Below are 12,709 nucleotides of genomic sequence, written 5' to 3'. Positions count from 1 at the left end.
GAGGTAAAATTACTGTTTTAAAGGGCACAAGAAGATAACAATAGTACTTATTATATAATTGCTTGATAGTTTTCCAGAAAATAATCACCATGTGCCTAGCACATTAAAGCAGTGTTTAAAAATATATATATATTTTTATCTTTTGCCAGTAGGTGAATAATTAAAGTTATTTAATGTTGTTTTTCTTTCTCATATTTTTGAGTAGGAACAACTAATATTGTTGAAAATGCTTTCCTAAGATAGTCAAGTTTGAGAAAGGGTGCTGAGTGGACGAGGTATAGCCTGAGGGATGAATAAGAAAGACTTTTCTGGCCTTTAGGGGGTGACACAGGAGAGTAAATTGAGCCAGAAACGGAAGGCAAAGAAGCCAGAAGCAAGATGTGCATATAAACTAAATGAACACAGGCTATTGGGCGTCAGCGAAAACGAAGACATGGTGGTTAGTAAGGGTGAAACTGAGGTAAGCTCTAAAGGAAGATCAAGAAAGTTTAAAATAAGTGCTGAAAATGGGGAGAGTGACTGAAGAAACAGAAAGCGTTTCTGTTGCACGGCTGTCCACGCCAACCACGGGGAAGGGTCTCCCCCTTAGTACCCCTCAAAGTGGCCAGACGAGGGTCCCAGCTAGGAAGCGATTAAACACAAAAGGAAGTGCGTTAGCCTGAGTGTATTTTCAACTGTGAATTGTAACCCCTCATCAGAAAATACATTCTTGTTGTGCAAGTAATTGTGTGGTTAAGATGCGTGAGAAAGTATAACATCCTGCTCTCTTTCTCTTATCAGAAGGTGGATTTTTCCTACAACCAAATTTCAGAAATGTGTGATTTGTCGGCATATGAGTCTCTCACGAAACTAATTTTGGACAGTATCCTTTGAATGATTAAAGGGGAAAGTTTGATTAAGAGGCCCATTAATACATGTGTACTGGATGACCTGAAATAGTGCGGGATAGGCACTTTACTAGAGATGTGTGACTCATTTAAACGGTTAAGAATTGATATTCACAAAATGAGGATATTTTACTGACCAAGGAGTAAGAGTGCAAATCAGAGCTTGCCAAGAACATCTTACACCTGAAGAGCTAAGAAGACAGTCATTCGTCTGATAAACATAGGCTTATTTTTAATTCTAGAACCAGATAAGAAGTTCTGTTTTACCCGACTCCTTTCTTCAAATTTACTTGAACTGGGACCTTATTTTATGTAAATTCAGTATCTGAAAATCCAGATACGGCCAAAATTAGTGATTATTTATTTTACAAAAGAATTCACACTAAGCTCCCTTTAACTAGCAAGCCTCTCTAGTGTATCTCAAATGACGCTTTCATAAAAATTTTTAAAAAGTAAAACCAACAATTTTTGATTCGCATCCAACTTCAAGAACATATCTGTTGCATGAGCCAGGCTCCTGTGCAAACAGAGCACCTACCTTAACATAGACACACTCCAGCTTCTGGACCCTAAGGGGTTGACTGGGGATCTGTGAGTTTAATGAGCTTGAATCTCTTCCTTGCCCTAGAGACCAGTGTTCTCTGGGTGATAAGGAAGCAGCACCTTCTCTTTCTCAGTATCTTTCTACCCCCCTGAGGATTTTTCAGGGCAGAGTGGAGAACGAATTGATTGCCCTTGGATACCTCATTCCAGGGATGTGGCAGCAGCTCGTACACACTAGTAATGAGGCTGAGATGTGGGGAGAACAGAAGGTACGTTTTCTTGAAGACATATTTTGTAGGAAAAACGCTTTATTTGTATATGATGGAAAGCGTAAAACATCACATCACTCTCTTTAGAACTTGTGTGTGAAAATGAGCAATTAGTGGACATTTAGAGGGTGCTCTTGAAACGAGCAAGTTTTCCTGAACGAGAAAATGATCAAAAAGTTTTGATGACAAACTAAAAGTAGTACACATTAGCGGCACCCGTCCGTAGAACCTGCACTTTATGCTTGACTGTATATATATTTCATTTGGAAAGAGATAGAGTCTGACGGCCCAGAAGCTGTCTGGCTCAGAGATCTGCTCATCTCAGGCCATCTAGAATAATGCTCCTCAGGGACCACCAGCAGTGTCAGCATTGCCTGGAACTTCTTAGAAATGCAGACTCTTGGATGCTACCCCAGACCTCTGAAATCAGAATCTGCATTTTTAACAAGACCCCCAGGTGATGTGAGTTCATACTAAAGCTTGAGGAGCCCTGGTCTAGCCGTCAGCTACCCCCCTAAACTCCAACCAGACAAAAGGGATTGAGCATCCAGAGCTCCTTCTGTTCTTCAGTGCACCCTGAGTGAGAATGGTGACACAAAAGTCTGGAGTTCTGTCTCCCAGAAAATATTCTATGTGCAAGCATGGAATTGCCAGAGAAAACTTCACAGTATTTTGGACTGAAAATGGAGGATGCATTTTAAAACATTTCTATCATGAAAGTCTTAATTTCTACATAAATTTATCTTTCCATGTAAAAAGCTAAACTGTTGTGACTTTGTAAATGTCAACGGAGGAAAGAATCAGGGTTTTTTAAACTTGACTTCAGATGTAACAATGGAGTCTTATCTCCAAAGTGTAAAAAGCTTTATTACATCAGAACCAATTGGAATTCAGAACATAGACACATAATTAGAATGTAAATACCGTGGCACAATTCCTCATCTTTGTTTTTAAAAATGCAAACACCCAGAACCAGCTCCCCTTCATAAACTACCTCTTAGACAGCTTACAGTTTTGAAAAGAGAGTAGGCTAATTTTTAAACAGTGCTAACTATGCCTCTTTCTTTTGTTCTGTTCAGGCATATCATATTGTGTACAATTATGTAATTAGAGTTTTGAAAAGACTTAAAAGCTTTGAGATAAAAAAGAATTTCTAAACAACTTTTTAATGCCAGAACATTTAAAAACTTAGATGAAATGGATAAATCCCTAGAAAAATGTTATACACCAAAGCACTGACTTGGAGATAGAAACCCTGAGTAGTCCTGTAACTATAAAACTAGTTCATTACAAATTAAAATCAATTAAATTAAAAATCTGCATACAAAAAAACCCAACTTTCAAGAACAAACCTTTCAAAAATGAACAAATTCTTTCAAAGGTTTAAAATAGAAGGCATATTCACAATTCATTTTAATGAGGTTACTTTGTTACCCAAACCAGACAAGGAACAGTAAGAGAAAAGAAAATGACAGGCTTATTTCACTTGTGATATAGATGTAAAAATCCTAAACAAAATATTAGCAAACCGATTCTGAGAGTATATGTAAAAGATAATATACCATGACCAAGTTAGGTTTATCTCATGAATGTAAGGGTAGTTTAACATTAGAAAAATTTTAAATGTCATTAACGACATGAACAGATTAAGGGAAATAAATCATATGATAAATAGATACAGAAGCTCAATAGATACAGAAAATTGAATAGAATCCATTCTTCATTCACAATAAAAACTTTTAGTAAACTAGTAATAGGGAGTTTCCTCAACTTGATAAGAATGTCAACAAAAATATTTGAAACAAACTTTATCCTAACTGGGGACATGTTCTAAGCACTCTTTAAAATCAAGGATACAAGAGAAGATAACCGCCTTTGCCACTTCTAACCGTCATTGTTTAAGAGGTCTTACTCAGCATCATAAGATAAAGAAATGAAAGCAAAGTATAAAGATGGATAAGGAGAAAAAGTCATTTTTTGCAAATGATATGATTGTCTACAGAATATAAAAAAGAACTTGCAATAAACTACTAGAAATAATAGAGTTTTGAGAGTTCCACAAGGTAGTTGGATATGACTTCAATAAACAGAAATCGATTGCATTACTCTACACCACAAACAAGCAACTAGAAAACACAATCTTGAAACGCCATTTACAAGAATATGTATCTTATTAAAGGTGAATAAGACCTGTCGGGGGAACATAATAAAACTTTATTGAAGGATATTAAAGACCTGACTAAAGGGAAATATAGTATGATGGATATGAAGATGGGAGAAGATGTGTAAATATAATTTTATAGAAAATGAATCAGAAAGGCTAACAAACATATGAAGACATGTCAACCTCATTTGTATTCAGAGAAATGCAAGTCAAGCTCACGATATACTATATCCATTCAGTTGACAGAATGTAAGAAATCTAAAAATGCCATGTGTTGGAGAACACATAGGTCAAGAGGATCTCTATTTTTCTTCCTTATGGGTTTGAAATTTGTTCAACCACTGTGGAAAACAGTTTTGTGCAATCTTGTAAAATTGAACTTCCACGTTTTCTATGATCTAGCACTTTCATTCCTATATATAGGAAGTTTAGCATACGTGTACCTGGAGGCTTATAATAGCAAAAAACTGAAATAGCCCAAATATTCCTTGATAAGAGAGCATAAATAAATTATGGTATACTGATACAATAGAATTATCATATAGTTGTGAAAATGAATAAACTGTATATACCTCCATGCACCAGTAAAGTTGACTATTAATAAAACAAAATACAATTTAAAAAAATTTTTTTAAATTAAAAAAAATTTTTAGTTAGAAATTTTTAAAAAACAATTTTTGCCTGCATTGGGTCTTCGTTGCTGCACGCGGGCTTTCTCTAGTTGTGGTGAGCGGGGGCTACTCTTCCTTGCGGTGCGCGGGCTTCTCATTGTGGCTGCTTCTTTTGTTGTGGAGCACGGGCTCTAGGCGTGCCGGCTTCAGTAGTTGCGGTGCGTGGGCTCAGTAGTTGTGGCGCACAGGCTTAGTTGCTCCACGGTATGTGGGATCTTCCCAGACCAGGGATCAAACCTGTGTCCCCTGCACTGGCAGGCGGATTCTTCACCACTGCGCCACCAGGGAATTCCAAACCAAATATAATTTAGGTATAAAACCAAAGGGGAAAGGGAAGAAGAAATAGGCAGTTCAGCCTAGGGGTTATCTCTGAGAGGGAGCCGTCAAGACGTGACAGGAGAGGTGTGCAGAGGTAGATGTAACTTACTGCTAATGTTCTACTTCTTGGGCTGGGAATGGTGATGGTTTCAAGAATACTCATCAAATTTTTAAAAGTTAATAAAAGCAGGCCATGTATGGCCAGTGATGTGCCTGTCCTCATTAAAATTTTTAAAAATTTGAAACTTAGAAATTAATTTCCTTGAAAACAGTTAGTTACCAAATGTCAAAGTCCAGCTCTATCAGAATTCCCTGGAATTCTGGTCCCCACCCTCCTATTTCTGGTCCCCACCCTCCAGAGCTTTTGGTTAAGTAGGTCTGGGGTGGTACCTGAGAACTTGAATATCTAACAAGTTCCGGGATGATGCTGGCATTGCTGGTCTGAGGACCACACTTTGAGATCCACAGCTCTAAGCTAATCAGTCCTGTCTGGTCTGAGGACCACACTTTGAGATCCACAGCTCTAAGCTAATCAGTCCTGTCTGTTATATCTTGAATGTCATGCTTTTCTCATTTGCTGCCATTCCATTTGTCCTTTTTTACATGCTTTAGAAATTTGGCTTTTTTAACTTTTTGTATTTATTCAAGCTTTCCTTAGTGAGCATCTGTGTTTTCTATTTGAGGGGAAAAAGTTGCACTTCTGTTTAAAATAAAATTAAAAGAGAAGTATAATTATCAATATTAAAAGCAGTTATTTAAAATTAAAAACAAATCAATTAATCAAGCTAGTAGTGCTGACAATGTGATTGTAGTAGATTAATACCTCAGAATGAATTGTTAACTGTAAAGTATCAACTTTTTTAGTTAATCTTATTATGCTATTTTTTCCTTCTGTAGGTGGGCAACTGATGATTAATTGATAATCACCCCAAATCGAAAGATGATAAACTTTGCCGAGGATTAGTATATTTATTTAGTCTTAAGAAAGGATGCATTTTATTCTTTACCTATAAATATTAATTGTTCATTGGAATTTATTCCATGATTATAGAATCATGAAGTTTTTAAAAAGCGGTTTATAGAATTTTTAAATCCAGACAGGACTTTAGGGATCATCTAGTGCTGTTATTTTATGGGAGAGGAGCCTGAGATGCAGGGAAACATCCGATATTATTTGGTAAGTGGTTGAGCTGAGACTAGTCTTCTGCATTCCATTGTTCTTCTCATGTTAAAATTCATTGAATAATTACTACTTTTATCACATAGCCGTTTAAAATGTATGCATGTTTCATTTCTTAAAGAGATTCACTCCCATAGTGAAGAACATTTTTCACTGGTAAGGTGATCTAGGTCCTTCAGGATTGGTTTTGATTAAAGTCATCATTGTGGTTCTTTCCACTAAGAGAATTGTGATGGATTTCCTATTTATTTCTTAGTAACTGTTTTCTGTACACCCGGCCCGTATTTTATGGTTGTAGACAAATGAATAAGAGCAAGTGCTGACTAGTGAATAATTCACGTCAAGCACTGTGAACTGCTGACAGCATCGCCCAAATGTAAAAATATATTGTTGGGCTTTTCCCTAGCTGTAAAGTTACGCTTATGTGCCTTTGGATTCCTTCACTCAGTTTCCACGAGGATCTAACATTCCACTGTAAAAGATTTATTCACAGAATCATAAAATTTTAGAGCTGGAATGCAGTATGATGATCTTGTGTTCTTTGAGTCTCTTTCTCCTGATAGTAGCCTTTTAAAATTAAACTAACCTAAGAGAATTAACTCAATAAGCTAATTCATTGTAACAGTTTAGTGGCTTATCTGATTATATTTCTTCTTATCGGAATGTCCCAAGACTTATGAAAGAACATGAAAGAATAATGTTAGGAGGAAGGGCAAGTAACATTTCATGAAGGTTCTTAAGAAAAGGGGAGATTGGAGAGATAAAGGTATTCCTGAATTTAGAGCTCTGGATGGACCAGTCCTGCATATTGACTGTTGGCATTACTGGCAGTCACATATGATGTGACCATGGGAGTAAATAGCAGGGGAAGCCATTGAAAAGCCGTGAAAAGTACTCTTTACTTAAGAGCTTGACTGCGTTTGACCCTTGAATAATGGTGGGGGTTAGGGGACCAATCCCAGAGCAGTCGAATAGCCACACATAACTTTACAGTAAGCCCTTTGTATCCGCGGTTGTGCACCAGTAGATTCAACCAACCTCTACAGATGGTGTACCACTGTAGTATGTATTTAGTGAAAAAAAAAAAAATCCATGTATAAGTGGACCCATACATTTCAGACCTGTTTGTCAAGGGTCACCTGTAATTTATAGTGCCTAAAATTCCTTGAAATTTAAAGGGGAGTGAAGAGTTGGGAAATAGGAGATGGTTTCAGTGAAATGAACCTGTTTCTTAGCAGAGATGTTCAGTCAGCTCCTCACCCTTTTCCCCAGTGCTGTGAGTGATGGCAGTGGCAGCTGCAGAAGCCATAGCCATGACTGCAGGGGGGCATCTGTATTTCTCCTCCTTTTGGCCCTTGCAATACTAATTTCATAAAACATGACTTGCCCTACTAGTCAAAGCTAGAGAGTAAGCTGGATGCACCAAGGGAACGGCCTCTAATGTCTTGGAAAATTACTGTATACAGGCTTTCCTTTTCAGTTCCCATTATCTCTTAACAGTGTCCGGATTCCTGTTTTCTGGTTTTCTAATCTTTGCCTGCTTCCCATGGGAGTGCTTCCTGACTCAGCCACCCACAAGCATTTGTTTTACTCTCTGTCATAATTCAGAGTATCTTCGTTTCTGTTGAAGCTGAGCTACCAAGACACTAGTGCTCCTGAAATAGGACTTAAAGACTGTTGCTTCCTCTGCTAGATTAAGACATGGCCATTTGAAGTTTTCCGTGCTTAATTTTTCTTACCAAAGATTGCTACACTGAGGATATTTTATTTCATCTATAGAGTGATTGTTTAAATAGCCCAAAGAAAATGGAAGCAGAAAGAAGAGTCGTGCTTGTGAGCATAAGTGTCTATTTGTAGAGCTAGTCTGGCAGGAAGCTTTATGAAAGTGGTTTTGAAATGCATGTTGACAACAAGCCGAACTATGCTTCAGCCCAAGGATTGAATCTGGAACCAGTGAGGAAAATCGAGGAATTTCTGGTTCATTTGGCAATATTTTCTCATCATTGCTGTTAGTTTCTTAATTAAACTCTGTCTCTGGCTTTGTTCTTTCAGAAGCAGTCCTGGCCTGAATGCTCCTTTTTGTGCTGCTGGCCAAGAGGCAGAGGATGTGATTCCTTGGCCTCATGTGCTTGTAATTTAGTAACGATAACAATGCCTTATAATTGTGAGGTACTTGTACAACTCACTCACATACATTTTCTAAATTTTTTCTCATGATCTAACTTTTGGCCTTCATGGCAGCCTGATGTTGTCTCCATTTTACAGATGAAAAATCTGAGCAGGAAGAAATCACATCACATAACTACTAGTAAGTGGTAGAGTTAGGATAACTACAGATAATTATGAGGCAAAATGTATGTTTCTGTGATACTTACAGTCCCTTCCTTTCTCTTAAAAAATTTGTTGATTCTGTGATTAATCTCCATAGGTGGGGTGTTAGAAGTTGACCAGAAAAGGCTTTGAGGAAGAAAGAGTTTGTCTGGAGTGGATACCAAGAATTGGAATTGCTCTGATATTTACAATTATAATAGTCACTGCCAAATTGCCTCCAGAGAGTCTATACCATAATGAACCCTCTCACCCAGTAGTATGAAAGAATCTGTTCTTCAAAAGCTTTAAAATGTTTGCCAAACTGATAGGGAAAGGATAGCATCTTAATTTGCTTTCTCCTGATTACAGGTGAAGCAGAGTGTCTTTTCATATGTTTATTATGTTAGCCACTTGGATTTGCTCTTCTGGGAATTTCCTGGATATATTCTTGCCCCATTTTCTATTGGGTTATTGTCATTCTTTATGTTTTCTAGATAGTAATTCTTTGTATACTATATATGTTGTGAATATATTCGCCCAGTCTGTCACCTGTATTTACTTATGTAATTAAAAACTAATAGAAGTAGGGAAATGAGGTTGTCAAAAAGAAATACTTAAGATGTTGGTTTAATGCAAATGTTAAAAAAGAGAAAAAACTTTAAAAAGTGGAATTTCAAATTAAGTCCTGAAGAATGGGTAGGGTTTAGAAATAAGTAGGAAAGCAGTATTTAAAAAAATTAAGAAAGTCAAGGGGTATATTCCAGAACTATTGAGAAGATTGACCTGGCAGAATTGGAGCATTCTCACTGGATTATTATGGGGGATGAAATTCAATAAATAGGTTTTGCTTAAAGTAAAGGGCCTTAAATGCCAGAGTGAAGAATTTGGAATTCGTCCTGTGAGAATTTTTTAATTGAAGCGTGATATCCAGTCAATATTTTGAAAAAAATTAACCTGACTACAGTGTGTAAGGTGACTTGAGGGCAGGAAGAAATGGATGTTAGAGGTATCCATTGGTGCTAAAGCTGAATTAAGTTGGCAGAGGGGTGAATGACAAGGAAGGACATATTTGAAGAGATGTTTTAAAGCAAAATATGCCAGGTTTTTGGTGATGATTGGACGCCCTGAAGATTACAAGTGGCTGAGAAAATGGTGATGTCTTAGGCTACTTGGGAGGGAAAACTGAGCTTGGGTGGAGAAGTGATATTAAATCCTAGAAATTTGCCAGAAAGACTGAGGACAGAGAGAGGTAAGTAGAATTGATGACTTTAAGTTTGCATTTTTAGGTGACTATAAAGGATGGAAAACAAAAGGTAAGAGTTAAATTTTAAAATAACTAGAAAATCAACTGATGAGGAAAAGAAGGTTGAGTTTAGGCCTCATTTATTTTAAAGAGAAGAGAAGCCAATATAGATAGAAGAAAAGGCAATTCTTCTCAGTATCACCCATTTTCTGCAGATGACACCTCCCGGGCTGTTTCCCTGGTTATGGGGATGATAAAGTGCATGTGCCTCTCCAGGGCAACCCTGGATTCAGATCTGCCTGTGGAAAAGTACAAGAGTTTCTCATGGAGACCACTCAGGAACCAAGGAAAAAACACTGCCAAGGTGGCAGCTTTGAACCACTCTGAAGTGTTTTTCCTTACTGATTAAATGAGTCACATATGAACACAAAGGCAACTGAGCACACTCAAAAGCTATGCCTATAAAAAAACAAATTTTACCTGGTGCACTATTAACTTCTATATGAAAAAAATATCATTTTAAGATTTAGCATTAGTCCTATATTAGCATAGAGTACTTTTTTATTTATGCTGTTGTCTGATTTTTCTAATGATGATTTGACACTAATTCATTTTTTCTTCCAAATGTTTCTAATACCATTTTCCTTAAACATAGTCATGGTGATAGGCAATGAGATAGCTGAAATCAACGGACTAGAGCTGTGTAGCAGTCTTACCCACCTTAGTTTGGCCAAGAACAAGATCACAACCATTAATGGCTTAGGAATGTTACCGATCAAAATACTTTGTCTGGTGAGTCTAACAAAAGTGTTATTCTTTATAGAAGTACTAGTTAATGTCTTAGTAAATTTATGAATGATAGTTAGGATTTTTCAGTTTTATGAAGAGCTAATTCCTTCATGAAATGTCATTGTCTTTAGTGCTGTTTGCTCCTTTCCATATCTGGGGTGTGTGTGTGGTGTGTGTGTGTGTGTGTGTGTGTGTGTGTGTGTGTGTGTGATGAATAATTCATGCTAAACTAAAATGATTTCCTAATTTGGTACACAAATTCCATTTTTTAAAAGATTGACTAACACTGAGAAAGGAAGGCATACTTTTAGCAACTATTAAGAATATTTTTATAATAACCAAGAGATCACTGAAGAAATCAGAAAGGAAATTTAAAAAATACCTAGAAACAAATGACAATGAAAACACGATGACCCAAAACCTAGGAGATGCAGCAAAAGCAGTTCCAAGAGGGAAGTTTATACCAGTACAATCCAACCTCAAGAAACAAGAAACATCTCAAACAACCTAACCTTACACCTAAAGCAATTAGAGAAAGAAGAACAAAAAAACCCCAAAGTTAGCAGAAGGAGAGAAATCATAAAGATCAGATCAGAAATAAATGAAAAAGAAATGAAGGAAACAATAGCAAAGATCAATAAAACTAGAAGCTGGTTCTTTGAGAAGATAAACAAAATTGATAAACCATTAGCCAGACTCATCAAGAAAAAAAGGGAGAAGACATATCAACAGAATTAGAAATGAAAAAGGAGAAGTAACAACTGACCCTGCAGAAATACAAAGGATCATGATAGATTACTACAAGCAACTCTATGCCAATAAAATGGACAACCTGGAAGAAATGGACACATTCTTAGAAAAGCATTAGCCAGAACATGGAAGCAACCTAAGTGTCCATCGATAGATGAATGGATAAAGAAGATGTGGTACATATATACAATGCAATATTACTCAGCCATAAAAAGAAACAAAATTGAGTTATTTGTAATTTGGTGGATGGACCTACAGTCTGTCATACAGAGTGAAGTAAGTCAGAAAGAGAAAAACAAATACTGTATGCTAACACATATATATGGATTTTTAAAAAAAATGGTTCTGAAGAACCTAGGGGCAGGACAGCAATAAAGACGCAGATGCAGAGAATGGACTTGAGGACGTGGGAAGTGGGAAGGATAAGCTGGGATGAATTAAGGGAGTGGCATGGACTTACATACACTACCAAATGTAAAATAGATAGCTAGTGGGAAGCAACCGCTTAGCACAGGGAGATCAGCTCGGTGCTTTGTGACCACCTAGAGGGCTGGAATAGGGAGGGTGGGAGGGAGACGCAAGAGGGAGGAGATATGGGGCTATATGTATACGTATAGCTGATTCACTGTTATAAAGCAGAAACTAACACACCATTGTAAAGCAGTTATACTCCACTGAAGATGTTAAAAAATAGAATATATTTTAATGTCTTATTGATGAAATAACATTTAAACATATTTAAACATAATATTTATTGCAGTTGAAACTTCATTGCTCTCAAATGAAGCACTGGGCACTGAATTTGGCAGTCCTTTTAAATCACTATGTGCCAGTTTCCCATTCTAGAAAACCAGAATTAGTGCTGAGAATAAATGAACAATTCCCATCAAGAAGTTAAAATTTTTAATGTTTTTCCCATAGAGAGCGTGCTCCTTAAGCTGTGTGACAGTGTGACTCTGACTGAATGAAAATACAGACAATTTACTTTAAAATCAGCAGGATCATAGTTGTTCCAAAGATATATACAGTATTTTTGAAATAACAGTCTAGCTCATTAATTTGGGGGTGATTATATAGTTTGTAGATTATCTAGGATTACTGCTTCTTCCTTTCCTTCTCCTTCTCACTTCTTACCCTTGGATGGATTTGGGATTCTTTATTATATCTGTCATGAGGTGGATGGGGGGATTTTAAGCCATGAGGCTAGTAGCTTATTTCTTACGTGAACTATCCCACAGGAGAGTGTTGAACATTGTTGGGTTTTTTTGTTTGTTTGTTTGTTTGCAGTACGCGGGCCTCTCACTGTTGTGGCCTATCCCGTCGCGGAGCACAGGCTCCGGACGTGCCGACTCAGCGGCCATGGCTCACGGGCCCAGCCGCTCCGCGGCATGTGGGATCCTCCCGGACCGGGGCACGAACCCGTGTCCCCTGCATCAGCAGGTGGACTCTCAACCACTGCGCCACCAGGGAAGCCCCGAACATTGTTGTTTGAAATGACATCTTGGGTTATCTGCAGATTTTTGACATATACGATGTACAATCCTGTCTAATTTAACCACAGACAGCTGAAGGTTGGCTATGTGTT

General features: G+C 37.3%; 1 protein-coding gene across 2 annotated transcripts in view; it reads left to right on the top strand.

The window, feature by feature from the left end:
- LRGUK (leucine rich repeats and guanylate kinase domain containing) overlaps positions 1-12,709 on the top strand; it is a 113,693-nt gene that overhangs the window by 22,134 nt on the left and 78,850 nt on the right. For both annotated transcript variants that reach the window (XM_024737964.1, XM_024737963.1), the window contains exons 5-6: positions 781-862; positions 10,253-10,377. In XM_024737964.1, the coding sequence (XP_024593732.1) occupies positions 781-862; positions 10,253-10,377 (207 nt within the window). The remainder of the gene's footprint in view (positions 1-780; positions 863-10,252; positions 10,378-12,709) is intronic.

Source organism: Neophocaena asiaeorientalis, unplaced genomic scaffold (genome assembly GCF_003031525.2).
Source record: "Neophocaena asiaeorientalis asiaeorientalis breed wild unplaced genomic scaffold, Neophocaena_asiaeorientalis_V1.1 scaffold364, whole genome shotgun sequence".
NCBI lineage: Eukaryota > Metazoa > Chordata > Mammalia > Artiodactyla > Phocoenidae > Neophocaena > Neophocaena asiaeorientalis.
Note: the sequence above shows the minus strand (reverse complement) of the source record. Positions and strands in the feature narration are given on the sequence as shown.